The 20,301-nt window shown below is 33.8% G+C and overlaps 1 protein-coding gene across 6 annotated transcripts; it reads right to left on the bottom strand.

The window, feature by feature from the left end:
• Positions 1 to 25: 25 nt before the first annotated feature.
• Positions 26 to 20,213, bottom strand: LOC138692060 (zinc finger protein 235-like). Of its 6 annotated transcripts, none has more exons than XM_069814934.1 (5): positions 20,128 to 20,213; positions 17,398 to 17,495; positions 16,682 to 16,819; positions 16,279 to 16,358; positions 26 to 3,145 (listed from the first exon to the last, which is right to left on the bottom strand). In XM_069814934.1, exons 2-5 carry the CDS (start codon positions 17,488 to 17,490, stop codon positions 1,990 to 1,992), a joined length of 1,467 nt encoding a protein of 488 aa, XP_069671035.1. In that variant the 5' UTR covers positions 17,491 to 17,495; positions 20,128 to 20,213; the 3' UTR covers positions 26 to 1,989. The 6 variants fall into 6 exon arrangements, with proteins under 6 accessions (XP_069671035.1, XP_069671033.1, XP_069671036.1 ...); XM_069814932.1 differs by lacking the exons at positions 16,279 to 16,358; positions 16,682 to 16,819; positions 17,398 to 17,495; positions 20,128 to 20,213 and adding exons at positions 4,558 to 4,640; positions 4,964 to 5,101; positions 5,686 to 5,783; positions 6,995 to 7,262; XM_069814938.1 differs by having other exon boundaries at positions 2,371 to 3,137.
• Positions 20,214 to 20,301: the final 88 nt, after the last annotated feature.

Raw genomic sequence — 20,301 nt, 5'->3', positions numbered from 1 at the left:
CAAATATAATTTTTCATTTGTGGATTTTTGCGACAATTATTTATTTTGTAAATTAAAGCCTGTGTGAGAGTATTACCTTCCAAAACCCTCTCATGTATTTGAGAAGAAGAGAGTCCAGGGGAAAAAAAAAAGGTCACGGGTATAATCATTTTGAGTCGATTTACGGCTTTAAAGTAGTTTCCTGCATCACATATAGTTAGGAGTGTCTGAAGAGGCCCACCATATTGACGAACAGCTTCTCCATTAAAATATGAGATTCTTGTTTAAATTTTGAAGTGTTCCGTCCTTACTTCCAAAATTAACAGAAACTAATGGCGTGACAAAGAAAAACTGAATAGAGGCCTCTAATCAGCAACCTTCAATAACTAAAAGCATTAAACAACTTAGATTATCTTAATAAATGTATTTTTATAATCACGAAATTTGTCAATTTTCATATTTTTTAATTCTTATTTTCAAAACTACAGAAAAATCTAACATGATGAAGAAAACATGGAAAGAAATTCGGATTCAGGGCAATATAGTTGAAACAGTAATTGTAGCAGAATTCTTTTTTAAATCCATACAATTGTTATAATAATATTATTAATAATAATAATTATAATAATAATATCATCGCAAATAAATTACTTCTCTCCGCTATGTATGCGTGCATGCCATTTTAGGTAACCTGAAACCAGACAATTCTTTCCACAATAGTGCTGAGGTGTAACTTATAAACCTGTGATCTTGTTACCGTCAGATGTTTGTCACTGGTTCCAACTCTCAATATTTCCAAAGTCGAAGCTGCGAGAAAGCGCCATCTCTGACCGATACGTGATTCATAGCGTATGTGACGTAGTTACGTATAAGCGACAGCCTTGGAGGTCAAACGAGTGCAGATCAGAAGATTAACTTGAAGGACAACAGAACGGGGAGCTAAAGATTTTCATGCCAATCGCAAGCTTATTGTCCGCAAGTCTTTGATACTACAGCTGCAATGCAATCACTGTAGTTTTCCAAGAATAAATACTCTGATCCTTAGTTTAAAATTATCGAACGCGCAAAAATTCCCAGATAAAATCGCTATTACCAGTCACAGTGAATTTCTGAAACTTTGAGTACAAAACAACAGCCATACCCTACCAATAGAATGGATTCTGGAGAGCTTGTAAGCGAGCAAGCTATTCCAAGGTAATGTATTACTCGCACGTGTTGACAGATATGGATCTTGAAATGTTTCTCGCTAGTGTAAGCGTACCTACATTTTTAAAAGATTATAGTAGGCAAGTTTTTCCCAGCCATTCCACTAGTACGGTTTTTTGCTTGTGAGAATGGATGGCTGAGTTCAAGAATACTCCACTGTGTATAGATCTTCCCACAAGCTTCAAATTTCACACTTCCTGATTGAATAAAGTTAAGCCAAAACTTGGCAATTCAATCACTTCTCGCCAGGAGGTAAGCGTAAACACCATTTGGGACATATAACTTTTGGCTTATGAACAGTATAGTATAGCCTAATCTTCACCCCTAGCTGAGAATTGCAACTATAGTATTAAGAATATAATTAAAATTATAATTACAATACATGTTAAATTTACTATTACAATAAAAGTCAAATTAATAATATGTTAACTGATTAATAAAACCTAGACAATTTATTACAGAGGTAAAGAACAAAGAAGGATTAACTTGCTGAAGTACAAATTAAAGCTAGGATAACAAAACCATACAGTAATTAAAGTACAGGATATTTAAATATTTATTATACGATATAATTATGTACACGCATGAATGTATATTAAGATGTGCGGGACATAAAAAACGCATTTCATACACATACAGCTCAAGAGTTTCTCTCATGTATCCATACGTGAATACACATTAAGGTTTTCCGAGAGGAAAAATCCATTCCAAACACATCAAAACTGAACGGTTTTTCAGGAAAAAGCATCTGGAGATTAAACGGACATCCAAAACATTTCCCACACATCACAACTGAATGGCTTCTCAACTGTGTACCACTAAATGTGTTTTAAGGTTTGATGAAGTTGAAAAATACTTTCCACACACGTCACAACTGAATGGTCTCTCGGTTGTGTGTATGCGAGAATGCTTCTTGAGATATTCGGAGTTTGAAAAGCACTTCCGACACACTTCACAACTGAATGGTTTCGAGCCTGTGTGCAGGTGTGAATGCCTCTCGAAATTTTCCAAACGCGAAAAACTCTTTCCACACACATCACAACTGAATGGCCTCTCGTTTGTGTGCACAAGTGAATGCCTCTTGAGACACTGGGACCTTGAAAAGCACCTCCCACAAACGTCACAACTGAATGGTCTCCCGCTTGTGTGCACGAGTGAATGATTCTTGAGACAGTAGGAAGTAGAAAAGAACTTCCCACACACGTCACATCTGAAAGGATTCTCGCCAGTGTGCACCATTGAATGCGCTTTACGATGTTGAGAACTTGCAAAACACTTCCCACAGACGTCGCAACAGAATGGTTTCGCGCCGGAGTGCACGCGTGAATGCCTCTTGAGATTTGACAATTGCGAAAAACTCTTTCCACACACATCACAACTGAATGGCCTCTCTTTTGTGTGCATGCGTGAATGGTTCTTCAGGTGTTGGGATTTAGAAAAGAACTTCCCACACACTTCACAACTGACTGATTTGTCGCCTGTGTGCACGCGTGAATGGCTCTCGAGATATTCGGAGTGAGAAAAGACCTTCCCACACACATCACAACTGAATGGTTTGGCGGCAGTGTGCACGCGCGAATGCCTCTGGAGATTAGGCAACCACGAGAAACTCTTTCCACACACATCACAACTGAATGGCCTCTCTGTTGTGTGCACGCGTGAATGCCTCTTGAGATTGAAGGACTTTGAAAAGCACTTTCCACAAACGTCACAACTGAATGGTTTCTCGCTTGAGTGAACGCGTGAATGCTTTTCGAAATCCTCCGATCGTGAAAAACACTTTCCACTCACATCGCCATTAAATTCCTTGTGACGTCTGTGTACGAGGTAATGGGCTTTGAGTCTTGCAGAGTCGAAAAAAGACATTCCGCAAATGTCACATTCGTAATTCTTGCCGTCGTACGCTTCAGGAATATTTTCGCAGATTTTTGCCACTCCACTATTATGGCTAACTGCAACACTAACAATTGTGTCATTAATGGAAAGAATGTCTAGACTTTCAATGAAGAAATATATGTCCCACAAGAAAAGTAATATAGGAGAAATTGATAAAGGACTTTCACCTTCAGTTACATTTTGTACAGATTATCTTTAAAAAATTGAGTAGTAATAGTACCGGTAATTATAATAATCATTACAGGAATAATGATAGTAATAACAATAATTTTATATCTAATTATTAATATTTATTTGCAGAACAACAGACACTGGACAATAGCAATCCAAGACAGTGATACAATTAATACAATTAAATAAACAACTATGGTACAAGTTAAATAATAATAATAATAATAATGATAATAATAAATGTAGTACTAATGGTGGTACTGGTAGTAGTTCTATGAGTAGTATTATAAGCTAATAATAATAATAATAATAATAAAAATAATAATAATAAATGTTGTACAAATGGTGGGACTGGTAGTAGTTTTATGAGTAGTATTATAAGCTAATAATAATAATAATAATAATAATAATAATAATAATAATAATAATAATAATTATAATAATAATAATAAAAATAATAATAATAAATGTTGTACAAATGGTGGTACTGGTAGTAGTTTTATGAGTAGTATTATAAGCTGATAATAATAATAATAATAATAATAATAAAAATAATAATAATAAATGTTGTACAAATGGTGGTACTGGTAGTAGTTTTATGAGTAGTATTATAAGCTAATAATAATAACTATAATAATAATAATAATAATAATAATAAAAAAATAATAATAAATGTTGTACAAATGGTGGTACTGGTAGTAGTTTTATGAGTAGTATTATAAGCTGATAATAATAACTATAATAATAATAATAATAATAATAATAATAATAATAATAATAATAATAATAATAATAATATTTCTAAATCCAAAAATTGCAATTAACACAAGTTTTCTAATTTCTTTGTTATAACTCAGGATCTGTGATGGACATGCTGCAGAGAAGTAGGACTCACTTCCTTCAAAGCTATACACAAAAGCCTACTAGAAGTGCCGGATCAGACCTCAGAAAACAACAGGAACTATATTTCCTGGCTATATTCCATTAGTCAATGAAAATGGTCAGTGAATGTTCTGCATTAAATGTCAAAAGTTGAAGGCAAGTCTATGCCTTGATATTATCTCTGACAGCAGCAACATCAGCTCCACTAGTTGGCAGTTGTAGGAGTGGTAAAGTAGCGGTAGGGCAGGTGTTTGTGATAGTGATTGAATATAATATATCATTAACGATATTTATATCTACAAGGTAAAGTCACGTTTTCATATAAAAATAATCACGTTGAAATTACAAATGTGTTTATGTTGTCATTACTTAAATAAAGCAGCAAAACCAAGAACTAACTAGGGACTCGTATATTTCACTCACCTCTCAGTTAAGACTTCATTCTCTTCTGCTGTTACTTCCAGTTTGACCTCCTCCTTCACTTGATCCAACTCACAAAACTCTTCCTGTAGCAGAAGATTACGTAAAACAGACACAGAGCACAATAATACATGAAAATCAGGCAGTGAAAATGTACAACTCAGGCAATCTTTAATTTAAACTCAGTAATGGAAACATTTTGTGAAGGATGTGGGCATCCATTTTGACGCTAATGGATTACCAGCAAGTATGGTACATGATTCAAATGAACTAAACAGTGCTAGTAAAACAAATAACTTAAAAACTGGATAGGGTAAAAGTTACCACTGGGATGACTGCAGCAGCTACATCAGCCAGAAAGTAACAGAGAGAGAACTACCGACCAACACACTTCATAGACTGCACTCACCTCAGCTTCACTCTTCAGCATGGGAAAGTCAATTGGCACTGCAGATTCCTCAAATACTATCTCCGATTTAATGTCATACCTGTGTTCTATACATTCAGTTTTTATTTTAGTGACGTCCAAATCTAATAAATTTCCTTCCTGCAACATAAAGAACAAAATAATTAGACAAAACAGTATAAAACTTGTTCACGAAAATCCGTGACTATTAATAAAGTCCGTTCACATTTTTATTAATACTGATGTCAACAAATGCACATCTAGCTATTCCAAAACCAATCGTGAAATAATTTATCTGAAAAGCGTTGTAACGCAGCATACACGAGAAAAAGAATATGTTTATTGTATGATATTATGTTGAAAGTATGATCAGAAGGATCAACCATAAAATATAAAGGTTAATGCTATTCTAAATAACCTATTATTGATTCAGTTTTAAATTACATAAATGCTCTTCCAAAATTCCATGGAAGTAAAAAAAAAAAAAAAATTCAACGTTTTTTTGTTTGTAATATATTTCTTGAATGTAAGTATTCACACCATTGTGTGAGCATGTGTGTTTTATGTGAAATAAAATTCCGTTTGAAACTTCACATTTACAATTATCAACTTTTTTAGTTGTGTTTCATCTCGTGCAGAAAGAGCCATTAATTACAAAGGAATGCACTACTTATTTATAAATGACGCATTCAGAAAATAAAATATAGTAATTGCTCTCAATATACCTCAGCTAAAGGCTTCTTCTCTTCTATATCTGCGATACCACTTGTCTGTATACCCATTGGGTTAGACAGAGGTTCCATCTTGATCACGTCCATTACGACTGAAAAGGAAAATTAAGTCACGTAAGTTAATACGAAGAATGTAAAATACTCGGACAGACTTACTAGCTTGGCAATAATAAGTCCACATCTGCGTAGTGTGTGTATTTCTGTGGGCGCCACAACACACAAAAGTTACCACAAAAATACAAACGAATGTGTACATCAGCACAGATGAGCATGTGATACTAGGGATAAGATACAGTGGTTATCTATAGTGTAAAGATATTAAATTAATTAATGAAATGATGTAAATAGCAGAGTGAGCGAGGTGTATGAATTAGTCATGTTACATGTCAGTAAGGACTAAGAATTAGGAGTGTTAGGAATATAGCCTCAGGTGGGATAGAGATTACGATATAAATATACGCTACATATATATTCATTTGTTTGTATGAATATAACAATAGATAAAAATGGCAATGAAAAGTATGTGTCATGGAACTACAGAGAGAATAAATAGTAAAAAAAATGGTGGTAGTAGTAGACAAATTAATTTCGGATAAATTTCAGAACGATATACAGTGTGTAATTTGCCAATTGAATTTTGAAAAGTTCCCGCTCACATTGTAGGTTGGCGATGGTTTCCTCCTGTTTCACAACTAATGTTTTATAGTGACAATTAACGTGAACAGTTATCACATAGACTAACCTCATCACTAGCAATGTTACTACTACCATAAAGAAATCACAATCTAAAACTATCACAAAATACTCCCTGACCAACTCTCCTACGACACGCACCACAGGTTCCACTCAAATCACACACCTTAGCAACATGTCAATGGGACAATAATTCACGAAAACAATTAGGCCTACCTAAGTAAGTAATTTGAGCATATAATATGCATTCTCTATCAACATTGAGATACAGTACTGCTTATAATTAGTAATGTGGAGAGTAGTATTCATAAGACCCAAGTTCCATATACAAATACTGTAAAAAGAATGTCACAATACAATACATAATCGGTAAGCAAGAATCAACTGTATGTCACACGAGATAAGTGAAAATATGTGCCGAAATACATTGTACATAATACTACGCAAAGAAAGAAATACATGTCTCTAGTACAAGCCGATATAGAGCACAACGGATTGAATTTTGAAAGTCATGAAGAAAGTTTATGGATGTCGTTTACTCCTATATTTTGCGGAATACAATGCAACGGTATATTGCCCACTGTGCACTGAAATATTTACATTTACATACCTGCTTTGGACCGTAATCTTAAGCAATAGGTAAGACCAAAATTAACACAGAATAATTAGCTCGATATAGCAAATATATAGAGACCTAAAAGTATCTTCTAGAAAAGATAACTAATCTAGCTGGATAGCAATTCACATAGAAGACCGTGACACGTAGGTTTCTGGATACCAATGCCCAGCAATGTGAACATTATAAACTGAATACACAATACCTGAATACAAAATCGTCCTGCCAGAGGATTTCCTTAGCCACTAAGAGAATTATCGGGGTGACCCGTAAAAGAAATGGGCCACGGACCTACATTCCTTTGCCCATAGAGATTCTGTTAATACTGCAAACAATTTTCCACAAAGATGCACTGGCTTAGCTTCGTGCAATACCCTGTTACATGAGCGACGTTACTCCACTTCATTCGCACAGGGGACTTTTAAAGATCAGACTTACACATCCAGGTGTTTCTTCTGGCGGTCTTAGGTCAGCCTTCGAATATCACACTATTCATATGAGCGAGTTTACTGGACTGCACTAGCTCTGTGTAAGAACAATGTAGGAACTAACACCTTTCGGCATTTATTCTTTTGATAATTAAATCAACTGCTCTAACGCGTCACTCCGCCCCTTTTATGTACTAGCTATTAGATTACGTCCATTTCCGGCTTTTCACCTTCTAAATTAGTTTCAGTGGAGGACCGAAACCAGAGAGATAAAAGTGACTAACAGGCTTCATCACATATTCTGTTTTTCTCAGCCCCAAACTCCCTTGCAAGCACACCTTCAACCGTGCATTTTGAAGCTTTTCCTCCCGTTTCCCTCTCTTTCAACCAAATTCGTCCACGGCTGTATATAAATTCTGCCAAAAACATTAAGTGTTACACTGCATTATTGGCACTCTTAAATCGCATCTCTCTCTCCTTCTAATTAACATGGCAAATGGTTGTTTAGGCGAAAGAAAAACTTCTTTTAATAAAATGTGTCTTTAATTTTACCATAATTATGTCAAAATGGTGTGCCGCATTCGGGTGTAAATCAGGAGTGGATGCACATTTTGAATAAGGAGATTCTTCTGACTGTTCAGTTTTAGTTTAAATTTTCAATTAGCAGTAGAAGCAGAGAATAGTGCACTGCGGTACGAATTTGACAGTTTCTGTCTGTTCTTATAGGAAAGTTCACAGTTCAAACTTGCTCCACAGCTTGCTGTAATGTGACAGCACGCCTTAAGCCACAGTCGCATATCTCGCATTTTGCTAATCGACTTCTAAAAATGCAACAAACTTCAAATGTAAATATGCAAAAATGCGACAACCATATTGGACTTCAGAAACGAAGGCGGTAATGGTTAAAAATGAAATCAGAGATGTGTTTCAACCATAACCTTCTTTAGTTACAAGCCGGGGCATGGGTAGGTTTGGCAACGCAGAGTGGAGGCGGGAGATTTTAGAGTGATATTGTGTTTGCTCATTGCTTTCGTTATATGTAACGCGTATTTTTTCAATATTACTTCATGCACAAAGGTAAGATCAAGATTCAGAGTAGTGATGTAAATTATTACGGGTTCGAAAATAGTGTTTTATTGCAATCAATTAGCTATACTTCAAAATACGGCGTAAGTAGGCTACTTACATACAAAGGCTGCCACTTAAAATAATTACAAAAAAAAACATGTTCTTATTGATAGTACGAAGGTAAATAAATAAATAAAAAAGATATTCCTTGCACCGAAAATAATAAAATGAATAATGCTATAAAGACGTAAGTTCCTACGCAGTATTCTTAAGTTCCATTCAATTTACAAATTTGTGGCTAGCAAATTGACAATGTTTTGAGACTTAATGGGGTTTCATCTGTGAAAGGTTTAGGATATATTTTAATATTTCTACAAATATTTCAGATGCCTAGAAAGTGCTGTGTGCCTATGTGTCGTAGCAACTACACTTATAATTAAAAAAAAATAAAAACATGTTTTTTTAATGATGGTACAAGGGAAAATAAATAAATACTTAAAGAAATGTTACTTGTACCAAAAATAAATAAAATAATGACGTACTTTCGCAATACCCTATTTCAATCAATTAACCATTATGTGGCTAGTAAATTGACAATGTTTTGCCGCTTAATGTTGTTTCACCTCTGACATGAAAGGTGTAGGATATCATATGCATTTTAATTTCATGTGATTATGTCGTGCTTTTCTATAAATATTTCAGATGTCCAGGAAGCCAGTTTTAGTTTGAACCTGGCCAGTCACCATAACAATACTGTTATCCTAAATTATTTGTTATAAACTTTTTAAAATATAATTTTAAATAAATATAACTACAGAAAACAAGCTAAGAATGTGAATTATGCAAATAGGCCTAAAATAAAATGTAAACAGAAGAAACTATTGACATTCCTATTATAATAAAAGTATGAGGATGTAAATACAGTTAAGCCAAGTAAAACAATCTATGAAAAAATGAAAACACATCCCTTCAACATAATACGTAACAAAACGCAACATTATCTATTAAGTACATGTATGTATCAATTAGCGTAAACTCAGTGGACTTTAAATCCTGTAAATACCAAGTGGGTGAATGTAGAGTATCCAACGCCCACTGAACAAATATTTCACTTTTATCACTGCCAATGTTGCGCTATAATCGTATATGCAAGGTAGGCTATAACAAAAACCTACACTAACCAAACCTAACCTGTCAAAGATGCAACAAGTTATACTAAATATGTGTAAAATTGGCCTATGTCTCTATAGTGGGCGGGACATAAGTAACATTGACCAAACCAACAAAGTGATTATATGCATGTACAAATTATAGATAGTTCTGACGTATAGCAGGCATTCTGAATCTTCAACAAAACTGCAACATTTATGGGATCACAAAACAGCTGTTTACAATGCAACCATTTTATTTTCATTTATTGTCTTGTTTTTTTTTATCACCAACACGCATTTAGTTTATAATACATCAACAATTAACGTTTGGTACGACCGCAAACATAATTCCATCGACACACACTTATATTGTAACATTAATTTACATTGGAAATCGGCATTAGCACAAACACGTGTACTGTATGGTCAGCCTCCGGGTGACAGATAATGACAGTGTTGCCGACGTATGGCCCCGGCTTGTAACTAAAGAAGGCTCTGGTTTCAACTAATCAATCCTGGAGAATCTGAATCTAAATGGATTGAGCAATAGTTGTTCTGGAATGGAATACAAAAAATTGGTACATTTCATGTAAGTTGTTAAGTCAAGTCAAAAATTTGTCTAATTGACTTAAATACAGTAATTCCATCGCATACTGTAAATTGTGAGCGAGGATTTCGTTGCATAACTCTAGTAAAAACTGTAATTAGAAACCTTCTTTGAGTAAAAGGAGTTAGAACTCTGCTAATAATAAATCTTGAAGAGTGTACTGGTGAGGATTTTGAATGTTTAGAATGCGCATAAAATAAAGTATTTTGATGTGATGTAAATTCAGCAGTAATCGATTCTAAACACACCTACGTCAAATGATTTACTTGCATAAGCACATCTACAGTGTGGTAATATGGACTTAAAGTAATAAAACACCAGGAAACAAATTACTTATCTTATTGTTTTCATAAACCATATTAATTTAACCTTTTCTGTACTATTTATTATTTAGAATATTTCGCAATATTTTCGTATTTTGCACAAATATAGTTTTTCATTTGTGGATTTTTGCGACAATTATTTATTTTCTAGCTTAAAGCTTGTGTGAGAATATTACCTTCCAAAACTCTATGACGTATTTGAGAAGAAGGGAATCCAGGAGAAAAAGGTCACGAGGTCGATTTGCGGCTTTAAAACAGTTACTGGTATTACATGCAGTTGGGAGTGTCTGAAGAGGCCCATACTGAGCTATAGGTTCTCCACATCGCTCTCTTCTAGTTGCTGATAAATGTCTAATATATATTTCATTACGTTCCTCCAGGGATATATGTGGAGCATTGAGAGTAACTAAAGCAATTTCTTAATTATGTAGGCCAGTAATTTCACTTATACAACCTTAAACAGAATCAGATATATAATTAATCAGATTTAACTTGTTTGAATCTGAAAGAGTAGTTAACACTGCAGATAAAAAATTATCAAAAATCTTCAGCCAATGAGTCCATTCTTTGTGAGCCAAATCAAGGTGAGGATCAGCATCTGGTCTGAGATATTTATCCGTAACGAATATAGTTATTTTGCTGTTTAAATTGTAATGAAAATACATAACACATTTGTTCAGGCGCTGATCAACAAAAACTCTAGTCTTACATAAGTTTGAAGTAGTATAACCAAACTTTTCCAAGTAGTATTTTAGTAACTGAGTAATGAACAAGTGAATATAATCAGTTTGCTAAGTAGGCCTATCTCATTTTTCCCATATATGTTTGTACATTTCGTATTGTTCAAGTATATCTATATCGGTGCTAGTTCACACAAAGAATATTCACCCAAACAAATTACACCCAAGAGAAAATTACAACAAACCTAATTCACATAAACAGTATTTATTATTTTATATATTTCTTAAATTGATATTGCAATAATTTAGATGGAACGAGGTTTTGAATGGTTTACATATCCCCTGAAAAACATTAGGCCTAATTTATTCTGGAAACCGAATTTTGTATAGATTTATTCAGATTTGAATGTTGTAACCAAAGGTACGTAAATATTCAACTACACGTTCTTCGTCATTGAATTCATCATAACTTTGTGAAATATTTTGCAGCCTTATATTTAAGCTTTTACATTTTCGGTTTTGTGCTTCTTTTACTCTTCTTTATAGATCCAAATCCTGGATCATTCTGTCTACATCGGATTGCTCATTTTTTAAATAATATATACGTTCGTATACAATGGGATGTTTCTTACAAGCGGTTGTGCCATGCTTCTGTGTTAATGTGCGTGGTTCATTTGACCTAGCTGCTTCGAACTTATTCCATAAGTGAGGAGTGCATAGAGCTTCTGCAGCTTCACATTCACACTTCCCCTATTCAACAAAGTTAAGCCAAAACTTCGCAATTCAGTCACTTCTCGCCAGGAAGTAAGCGTAAACACCATTTGAGATACCTCTTAGCAAAAAACGACCTTCCACACAAGATCCATCATATGGCTTTTGGCATATGAACAGTATAGTATACTATATAATGATTATTTAACCTGGCAGAGATAATGCCATCAAGCCTAATCTTCACCCCTAGCTGAGAATTACAACTACAGTATTAAGAATTAAATTAAAATTATAATTACAATTAATGTTAAATTCACAATTGCAATAAAAGTCAAAGTAATAATAGATTAATTGATTAATAATACCTAGACAATTTATTATAGAGGTTAAGAACAAACAAAGCTAACATAATAAAACAGTGATTAAAGTACAGGATATTTAAATATTTATTATACAACATAATTATGTACACGCATGAATGTATATTAAGATGTACGGGCCATAAAGAACGCATTTCACACACACGCAGCTGAAGAGTTTCTCGCATGTATGCATACGTGAAAACACGTTAAGAGTTTCCGAGCGCGAAAAATCCATTCCAAACACATCACACCTGAACGGTTTTTCACGAAAAAGAATCTGGAGATTAACTGGACATACAAAACACATCCCACACACATCACCACTGAATGGCTTCTCAACGGTGGATACGTGAATGCACATTGAAATATTGTTAGCCCAAAAAACCCTTTCCACAACTTTAGAACTAAACGGCTTCCCGCTTGCGTGAACAAGAGAATGCAGATAGAGATTATTCCGGAGAGCAAATCCTTCCTACACAAATCAAAGCAAAAGAGCTTCTCGCCTGTGTGAACACGTGAATGCTAATGCAAATGTAAGGAGAGCGAAATAGTCATATACGTTACAAGAGCGGTATGTTGACATTTTCATGTTCGAGGAAAAGATTGAAAAAGCGAAACGTAGTTGAGCTTTTTTAATTTCCGAGAACATGAAAACAAACATACCGCTCGTGTATCGTACATTATTTTCTGCGAAGATCGTTTATTGCACACGTGAAAGCCGAATTTCTAATTAGTTGCAATGAAATCTCCATGTTGGTTTCTGTTTAATGACGGCAACTTCGGAAATCCAAAATATCTTTCTTCAACATTGTTGCTACAAAATGTTTTTCTGTGTTTACTATACTCCAGCAGGCCGTGATATACGTCTGCTTTTTTTTCCCCTCCCAGGCTATAAGTGCGAACTTAAAACAAATGGTAAGGTTACGTAATGATTTATTTTTTCATTTTAATATTTTAACAATATTGCAGTAATAACATCGGCATCTGCAATCTTGTTATTTTTTCACGGCTTCCTTAATGTTACTTGTATCAGGAATACAATAAGTTTCGTGGAGTAGTAGACTTTAGTTAGTTTTTGCAGATATTTAAAAACATTAATTAACATTGCAATTTAGGTGAAATTGCAGTGGTAAGTTTCCAATTTATAATTATTACTATGTTAAACATCTCTAAAAATAATATGTTAAAAGCCTAACGCAGTAAAATGAATGTCGCGCTTAAGCGGTAAGAAGAGGGAAATTGTTATGTGTGTTACGTTGGGAATACTGAATGTGGTATTTTACACTTACCGCGTATGGGTTCTGTGCGGAAAACAAGCAAATACGCACGATCTCGCACAAAACTCTTTCCAAAGACGTCACAACGGAATGGCCCCCCCCCCCCCACAACCACTAGTGTACGCGTGAATGCTTCTTGAGATAGATGGATTTTGAAAAGCACTTTCCACACACGTTACAACAGAATGGTTTCCCGCCTGTGTGCACGCGTGAATGCATCTTGACATCATGCACACGTGAAAATCTCTTACCACACACATCACAACTGAATGACCTCTCGTTTGTGTGCACAAGTGAATGCCTCTTGAGTTCGTAGGACTTTGAAAAACACTTTCCACACACGTCACAACTCAATGGTTTCACGTCTGTGTGCACGCGTGAATGGTTCTGGAGATGTGACAATTGCGAAAAACTCTTTCCACACACATCACAACTGAATGGCCTCTCGTCTGTGTGCGCGCGTGAATGCTGGTTGCGATGGTGGGATTTAGAAAACAACCTGCCACACACGTCCCAACTGAATGGTTTATCGCTTGAGTCAACGCGTGAATCCTTTTCGAAATCCGCCGATCGTGAAAAACACTTTCCACGTACATCTCCACTGAATTCCTTGTGACATTTGTGTACGAGGCAATGGCTTTTGAGTCTTGCAGAGTCGAGAAAAGACATTCCGCAAATGTCACAATCGTATTTCTTGCCGTCGTACTCTTCAGGAATATTTCCGCAGAAGTTTGCAACTCCACTATTATGGCTAACTGCAACACTAACAATTATAAGTGTTATTAGTGGAAAGAATGTCTAGACTTCAAAAGATGAAATATATGCCCCATAAGCAAAGTAATACAGGAGAAATTGATAATGGACTTTCACCTTCAGTTACTTTTGTACAGATTATCTTTAAAAAATCAAGTAGTAAAAGTAATTATAATAATCATAACAATAATAATAATAATAATAATAATAATAATAATAATAATAATAATAATAATAATAATAATAATAATAATACAGATGGGAAGCACATTCAACAAAATTAATTCAGAAATTCTGTAGGCATCTCAGACCCAGAAACTGCTATCCACTCAATCAGTAATACTACTCGTCCTGCCTCTATAGAAATATATATCTATCAACAGAACCTCCATCAGGACAAATCACAAGGGAAAATAACCCCATTGCAACTGATCTATAACCACTGCCAAATTCTTGGGAAGTAGATTGAATATAAACTAGGTAAGGAAGTTTTGGTCCAGTCATTGAGCGGGAGAAAACACGTAAGAGATATAACATGGCGAAGAGCATGATGTCAGATAGGTGGAGCTACTGAAAATACGGTGCGAAAATCAACTTACAGATCTTTGCTTAAGGGTTTCTTTCCTGCTATTATTTTAGTTTATACAATACACGATATTAATAATATATCCTTGCAACATTTCGCTACATTTTTTCTGTTTCAAAAGTCAATTACAGCATTTATTTATCCCTTACACGAAATAACTCACCACATGAGTTACTAAAGACCTAACACATAGGGAAGAACTCTGCTTTTAACAGGACGTAACAGGCTATTCTTATTATTATTACATTAATGTGCTCATCAAGAGTCACGGACCAATAAAAGCCCAGAACAATACACACGAGAGTATTACGGAATTAAAAATTGAACAGAATTAAAATTTACAACAACAACAATAATAATAATAAAAATAATCATATAATTGTAACTCTCATAGTAATAATAATAATAACAATAATAATAATAGTATCATTATAATACTAATAGTATTAGCAATAATAGTAGTAGTAGTAATAATAATAATAATAATAATAATAATAATAATAATAATAATAATAATAATATTAAAATAATAAATAATAATAATAATAATAATAATAATAATAGTATCATTATAATACCAATAGTATTAGCAAATATTAGTATTAGTAGTAATAATAATAGTATAAAAATAATAATAGTAATAATAATAAAAAAATAAGAAATAATAATAAGAATAATAGTAGTAATAATAATAATAATAATAATATAAAAACAATAGTAATAATAATAATATTAATATAAAAATAATAATAATAATAATAGCAGTAATAATAATAATAATAATAATAATAATAATAATAATAGTAATAATAATAATATGAAATTTCTAAATACAAAAACTGAAATCACATAGATTTTCTAATTTCTTTGTTATAACTCGGGCTCTGTGATGGATTATTTTCATTTTTATTATTTTACTGGGTTATTTTACGACGCTGTATCAACATCTAGGTTATTTAGCGTCTGAATGAAATGAAGGAGATAATGCCGGTGAAATGAGTCCAGGGTCCAGCACCGAAAGTTACCCAGCATTTACTCGTATTTGGTTGACGGAAAACCCCGGAAAAAACCTCAACCAGGTAAGTTGCCCCGACCGGGATTCGAACCCGGGCTACCTGGTTTCGCTGCCAGACGCGCTGACCGTCGCGGTAGGGCAGGTGTTCGTGATAGTTATAGAATATATTACCAGTCATGCCATTTATATCCGCATCGTAAACTGGAGTTTTCATAAATAAAATAATCACGTTGAAATTATAAACATGTTTATGTCGCCATTATTTAAATAAAGCAGTAAAACCAACAACAAACTAGGGACTCGTATATTACACTCACCTCTCAGTCAAGACTGCATTCTCCTCTGCTGTTACTTCCAGTTTGACCTCCTTCACTTGATCCAACTCACAAAACTCTTCCTGTAGGAGAAGATTACGTAAAACAGACACAGAGCACAATAATACATGAAAATCAGGCAGTAAAAATGTACAACTCATCTAATCTTTAAAGTAAAGTCAGTAATGGAAATATTTTGTGAAGGATGTGGGCATCCATTTTGACGCTAATGGATTACCAGCAAGTACGGTACATGATTCAAATAAACTAAACAGTGCTAGTAAAACAATTAACTTAAAAATTGAATAGGGTAAAAGTTATCACTGGGATGACTGTAGCAGCTACATCAGCCAGAAAGTAACAGAGAGAGAACTACCGACCAACACACTTCATAGACTGCACTCACCTCAGCTTCACTCTTCAGCATGGGAAAGTCAATTGGCACTGCAGATTCCTCAAATACTATCTCCGATTTAATGTCATACCTGTGATCTATACATTCAGTTTTTATTTTAGTGACGTCCAAATCTAATAAATTTCCTTCCTGTAACAAAAATTACAAAATAATTAGACAAAACAGCATAAAAGTTGTTCAAGAAAACCCGTGACTATTTATGAAGTCCGTCCACATTTTTATTAATACTGACGTCAACAAATGCACATCTAGCTATTCCAAAACCAACAGTGAAATAATTTATCTGAAACGCGTTCTATCGCAGCATATACGAGTAAAAGAATATATTTATTTGATGACATTTTGCTGCTAGTATGATCAGAAGGATCCACCATGAAATATGAAGATTAATATTATTCTAAATAACCTATTATTGATTCAGCTTTAAATTACATAAATGCTCTTCTAAAAATTTATGGAATAAAAAAAAAGTTTGTTTGTTTGAAATATATATCCTGAATTTAAATATTCACACCATTTTGTGAGTATGTTTTGTTTAATGTGAAATAAATTTCCGTTTGGAACTTCACATTCACAAAATATTCAACTTCTTTTAGTTGTGTTTCATGTCGTGGTAGAAAAAACAATTAATTACAAAGGAATGCGTTTCCTGGTTATAAATGACGCATTTAGAAAATGAAAAGAAACAGTAATTGCTCTCAATATACCTCAGATAAAGGCTTCTTCTCTTCTACATCTGCGATACCACTTGTCTGTGTACCTATTGGGTCGGACCCAGGTTCCATCTTGATCACGTCCATTACGACTGAAAAAGGAAATTAAGTAACTTAAGTCAATATGAAGAATGTGAAATACTCAGACAGACTTACTAGCTTTTAATAATAAGTCCACATCTGCGTAGTGTGTGTATTTCTGTGCGAGCCACAACACACAAAATTTACCACAAAAATACAAACGAATGTATACATCAGCACAGATGAGCATGTGATACTAGGGACAAGATACAGTAGTTGTCTAACAAATAAAGTCGATGATATCACAATAGTGTTTCTGTCTAAGTTGTATATATGATTTGTTCCACTGGATTCGATCGGGCGTTTTCAACAAAATGCAGATGTCTACTAAATAGTGTCGGACGAGTAAGTAGGAAATACACGAAGTGAAAAAAGATAACAAAAGACATGAAAGACACAGTGTAGAACAATGCAAGATAAGTGCATGAGTCGCTTAAATTATGTAAAGAGTAAGAATATAGTGTAAAGGTATACTAATAATAAATCTGGTAATTTTCGATTTTCCAAAAATAATTGGTCCTAACATACATAATTAACCACCCTGAAACCGAAAATAGCATTTTTTAAATATTTGCTTGTATGTCTGTCTGTATGCATGTTACCTTTTCACGCGGTAATGGCTGAACCGATTTATATGAAAATTGGAATATAAATTAAGTTCGTTGTAACTTAGATTTTAGGCTATATGGCATTCAAAATACTTCATTTAAAAGGTGGATTTAAGGGGGCCTGAATTAAATAAATCGAAATATCTCGCTTATTATTGATTTTTGTGAAAAACGTTACATAACAAGTGTTTCTTTAAAAATGATTTCCGATAAGTTTTATTCTTCACAAAAGTTAGATAGGACTGATATTTAATGACATATATGAGTTTTAAAATTAAAATAACGCCATCTAAGACGGTGCAAAGAATTAAGAACAAATGACTTCGTCTAAAAGGGACCTTGGACAACAACAATAGAAACATGGGCCTTGGACATCAACAATCGAAAGCTATTAAACATAGCCTAAAGAGAATGTTTCTGTGTTTGTATGTAGTAATATCAGAAGCTAAATTAACCGATTTGTATAAGTAATTAATTATTATTTCACCATTGGAAAGTGTAGTTTCTCTAGATGGACATAATGCTATACTGTTATTACAGTAACGTCTGAGTAAATCGAGGACAGGTAAGATTAAAATAGCTTCTTATGCACAGAAAATTTGATAGGCTATTTTGTACATTCGTTTACTGTATTTCTTAAAATAATATTTATGTACACTCATTTTAATCTCAGAGAATTAACGAACAACGAGAGTGTATTGATTTAGTATGCAGTAATAGTACGTTAGCTTAGAAATCCATTATTTTATAATTCAAATTTTAACTATGCTCAATTGAATCGTGTTAAAATACATAAAATATATATGCAATAAATGCAATGCAAAAAAATTGGGTAATGAGCGAAGCAGATTATTTTGCGCTGTTGTAAAAGTTGTTCCCTGGATCAAACGTCCTATTTTAATTATGTAATTACTTTATATTTATTTCTAACAGGTGCAGCGGCGTACGGGTACGGTTAGTATATATATATATAAAAAAGTATAACAAGTAAGAGATAGAAATGGTAATGAAAAGAATGTATCATGAAGGTAGAGAGAGAATAAATAATAAAAAGGTAGGAGTAGACAAAATAGGTTCGAATAAGTTTCAGAACGATATACAGTGTGTAATTTCCCAATTGAATTTTGAAAAGTTCCCGCTCATATTGTAGGTTGGCGATGGATTTCTCCTGTTTTACAACTAATGTTTTATAGTGACAGAGTTCACATGACCAGTTATCACATAGACTAACCTCATCACTAGCAGTGTTACTACATCCATAATGAAATGACATTCTACAACTGTCACAAAATACTCCCTGACCAACTTTTCTACGACCCGCACCACAGTTTCCAATCAAATCACACACCTTAGCAACATGTCAGTGGGACAATAATTCACGAAAACGATTAGGCCTACCTGAGTAAGTAATTTGAACATATAATATGCAATGCAGTCGATTTAATGTTGATAAAATATAAGTAATGTGTGAAATAAGTGACATTTTGAGTGATATAAAATATGAAATATATAAGATGTGACAGATAGATGAGGAAGTGAAGGAGAGTTGGGGGTCAGGAGATCAGGAGTGTAATTTCGTTTTTATTTTCGAGTAAATAAGATGACGTCATGAGTACCGGTATACGAAATATTCGCTCCTCCGGTATTGTGCACTTGTTCCTTCCTGCGTAATCAGAGTAAAACATTCTCTATCAATATTCATATACTGCGTATAATTATTAATGTGGAGAGTAGTATTCACAAGACCCAAGTTCCATATACAAATATTGTAGAAATAATGTGACAATACAACGTACAATCGGTAAGCAAGAATCAACTGTATGTCATACGAGATAAGTGAAAACATTTGCCGAAATACATTACACATATTACTACGCAAAGAAAGAAATACTTGTCTGTAGTACATGCCGATATAAAGCACAACGGATTGAAAGTCATGAAGAAAGTTTGTAGATGTCGTTTACTCCAATCTTTTGCGGAATACAATGCAACAGTATATTGCCCACTGTGCACAGATATATTTACATTTACATACCTGTTTGTGCCGTAAATCTTAAGCACTAGGTAAGACCAAAATTAGCACAGAATAATTGGCTCCATACAGCAAATATAAGATAGGATAACTATTCTAGCTGGATAGCAATTCACATAGAAGACCGTGACACACAGGTTTCTGGATTACATATGCCCAGTGAAGTGTACATTATAA

The sequence above is a fragment of the Periplaneta americana genome, chromosome 16, assembly GCF_040183065.1.
Source record: "Periplaneta americana isolate PAMFEO1 chromosome 16, P.americana_PAMFEO1_priV1, whole genome shotgun sequence".
In the NCBI taxonomy this organism is placed as follows: Eukaryota; Metazoa; Arthropoda; class Insecta; order Blattodea; family Blattidae; genus Periplaneta; species Periplaneta americana.
The sequence above is the reverse complement of the archived record's forward strand: the minus strand, read 5'-3'. Positions and strand labels throughout refer to the sequence as shown.

Bases quoted from the DNA above. Each gene is read 5' to 3' on its own strand.
- LOC138692060 (XM_069814932.1), bottom strand. From the start codon at position 5,778: ATGGACGTGATCAAGATGGAACCTCTGTCTAACCCAATGGGTATACAG. The intron at 5,102-5,685 runs GTATATTGAGAG...TTTATGTTGCAG, and splicing joins AGAAGAAGCCTTTAGCTGAG to GAAGGAAATTTATTAGATTT. The intron at 4,641-4,963 runs GTGAGTGCAGTC...CTTCTGCTACAG, and splicing joins TGCTGAAGAGTGAAGCTGAG to GAAGAGTTTTGTGAGTTGGA.